The 2,913-nt window shown below is 50.2% G+C and overlaps 1 protein-coding gene across 3 annotated transcripts in view; it reads right to left on the bottom strand.

The window, feature by feature from the left end:
• The window catches only part of Gpsm1 (G protein signaling modulator 1), a 27,390-nt gene that overhangs the window by 19,077 nt on the left and 5,400 nt on the right, over nt 1-2,913 (bottom strand). For all 3 annotated transcript variants that reach the window (XM_031369428.1, XM_031369427.1, XM_031369429.1), the window contains exon 2: nt 595-816. In XM_031369428.1, the coding sequence (XP_031225288.1) occupies nt 595-816 (222 nt within the window). The remainder of the gene's footprint in view (nt 1-594; nt 817-2,913) is intronic.

The raw sequence follows: 2,913 nt of genomic DNA, 5'->3' as shown, positions 1-2,913 counted from the left end.
AAAAAAAAAAAAAAAGGATATTAACTAGGAATGGTGGGAAATGTACAGAAGGAAGACCATAAACCTCCAAGGGGTCAGAGTTCACAGGGAGAGCAGGGGGTTCCTCAGAGTAAAACCATACCTTACAGAAAAGATGGCAAGAGTACACTGAACCCAAGACCACAGAAAAGGAATAGCTATGGGTGGTAGAGACACAATCTCAGGAAGAAAGAGTCACACCAAGCCAGAGAGAACACAGAGACAGACACATGTTCACACACACATGCACACACACTCACCCACGTTGGCACGCGCGTGCATGCACACACACACACACACACACACACACACACACACGCACACCCATGCACATATATACAGGCAAACATATACATACACTTGCATACACATACACATGAAGACAACACACACATATATTTTAACTTGAATGCTGACCTCTAAGGGATCCACAGATTCCCCCTCCCAGGTCAGGCCCTCCTGCTGGGCTCTCCAGGATCAGAGACACCTGCCCCATCCAACCTCCCCCAAGGGCAGAGGACTCCATACACAGGGGACCAAGCCAATGCCATCAGGCCACAATCCACCAGTACTTACCGTGCCAGCAGCAAGTCATGTTTGTGGAACTGCAGGGCCCGGGCATACTCCTTCAGGTAGAAGTAGGCATTGCCCAGCTGGCTGTAGATGGCACTCAGTGTCTTCAGGTCCTCAGTGCCCACCTGCACAGCAGCCTCGAAAAAGGCCACACCTGCCTTGAAATCCCCTGCCTTGCACAGTCGCTCACCTTCCAAGGCCAGCTCCAGACAAGAGGCTTCCATCCTGGACAGAGAAGGAATACCATGGGCCACCCCTTGGCACACTCTGTGGTTGCTGTAGAGACAATGTCCCTCAGCAGCTGTGTCCCATCACAGCTTTGTTCACAGAGAAGCCAGCCGGGAGTTCATGCATCAGAGCAGATCCTGGACCCAACAGTGCCCCAACGGAGCAGCTCACCTTTGCCCCTACCTTTTGTCCTTCTTCTTTTTTTTTTTTCTGAACAGGATTACTCTGTGTAGCTCTGGCAGCCCTGGAACTTGTTCTGTAGACCAGGCTGGCCTCAAGCTCAGAGGTTCAGTTGTCTCTGCTTCCCAAATATTGATCCCATGGGATTTAAGGCGTGTGCCACCATTGCCTGGCAATCTCTACCTTAATATCTATCCCTTACCACCAGGAACCAAGAACAGCCTGGCTCTGAAGGATTCATATGCAGGATTATAAGCTCCTCGGACTGTGTTGACAAGTGGAAAACTCCTTGTGGGAAGCCATGCCAGAGAGGTTCCCTCAGACCCTGAACAGTCCCACTCCTATCCCTAGAGTCCCCATCCTATGCTGCTTCTGTACCTGTGGCCTGGGGACTTGAGGACCCAAGTGTTTGCTCCAGTTTCAGACCAACCTGTCTTTCTTTTCTCTTCACTGTTTGAGTCAGGGTCTCTATGTTGCCAGCCCAAGCAATTCTCTTGCCTTAGCCTTCCCAGAAAAGAAAATAACAGACATATAGCATTGAGCCCAGCTCTGGCTGAATAATTTTAAAGTCAGCATCAAGTGCCTAGTTGTTCAAGATGCTGGCCCAGCCTCTGTGTCATGAGGATCAGCCAACTCTGCAGAGTGATTCAGGGAAGGGGTGAAAATCAAGGGCAGAGATGCTATGCATTTTAACCAAAGGTTCTTTGACACAAACTGCAAAGCCACACCCTCTATATTCCATGTTATCAATGAAGCATTTTGAACTTTCCCAAGATAACAGTACCACGTGAATAGATGGTGTAGTCAACGGACCCCTGAGAAGCTGGCCCAAGTGTCTGCATCCCTGGGCTCAGAGCATTGTGCTGGGGGAAGTCTCACTCTCCCTGTGCCCAGGTGCCCACACAGCCAACACCCCTAGAACCAGATCATGGCATCCAATCCCCTTGGGATCCCCAAGCCCACAGTACCTACAACTTCTTTTCTGCCAATTAAAAGGCCTCTGATTTTCCGGAAGCCAACCACTGGCTGCCCCACCTTTCTCTTCTGACACCGTAAGATCAGGTGCCAAGAAGCTGTGATGCCTGCCTTTCATCTCCCAGGGGATGGAACAAGAGTTTTCAGAATGGGAGGGCAGGAGCTTGTCTCCCACCTCTTGGGCTTCTGGTCTGTAGTCATGCTGCAGTCTGGGCTTGTCTTGCTAGGGCATCTCTGGCTATCACCCAGTCAGATCACTCCCTCACCCCCATATTGTGCCCGGCTGGGACCCTGCTTCAGTGTGGGTGTCACTCTTTGGGTCTGTCTGGTCTGTCTGCCATAAGGAAACTATGAAGGCTTGCCCCTTCTAGACACACAGTCCAGCCATTCCTAACCAGGGCTGAGACCCAGGCACGGCATTTGAAGGGGTCTTGGTTAGATGTTGAAAAAAAAAAAACAGAACATAATTACTGAGAAGGGTGTTCAGAACATTAGAAACACACTTGGTATCAGGGAGAATAAATGGGCTTCTTGCTGGACTAGGGTTCAGGGATTCCCTCCACTTCTCTCTTTCATCCAGAGACCAGTAGAGTCATGTGCCTCTAAAGGGTCAAGGCAAGTAATGTGACCTTGAGACCAGGAAACCAGGCCCTGGACTATCCACTTTCCCTCTTATGCCAGAAATGCCCATCCCATACCTGCTGGAGTCCTGGATGGCCACCTTACCAAGCCCTCTGGGAAAGGCCATCAGATGCCACGTTGGCCACAAGGGCCATGGTTACTGTGGCAACCAGCCACAGACATCTCTCCTGTGGCCAATGCCAAGTTCTGGCTTCTTAATTAAGGCCTATCTGTCCCTGCCCTGTGGTTGCTGTGCAGCCAGGTATGGCTCAGCTTTGCTGTCCTTTTTTTTTTTTTTTTTTTTTTTTTTTTTTTTTT

The sequence above is a fragment of the Mastomys coucha genome, unplaced genomic scaffold (genome assembly GCF_008632895.1).
Source record: "Mastomys coucha isolate ucsf_1 unplaced genomic scaffold, UCSF_Mcou_1 pScaffold15, whole genome shotgun sequence".
NCBI lineage: Eukaryota > Metazoa > Chordata > Mammalia > Rodentia > Muridae > Mastomys > Mastomys coucha.
Note: the sequence above shows the minus strand (reverse complement) of the source record. Positions and strands in the feature narration are given on the sequence as shown.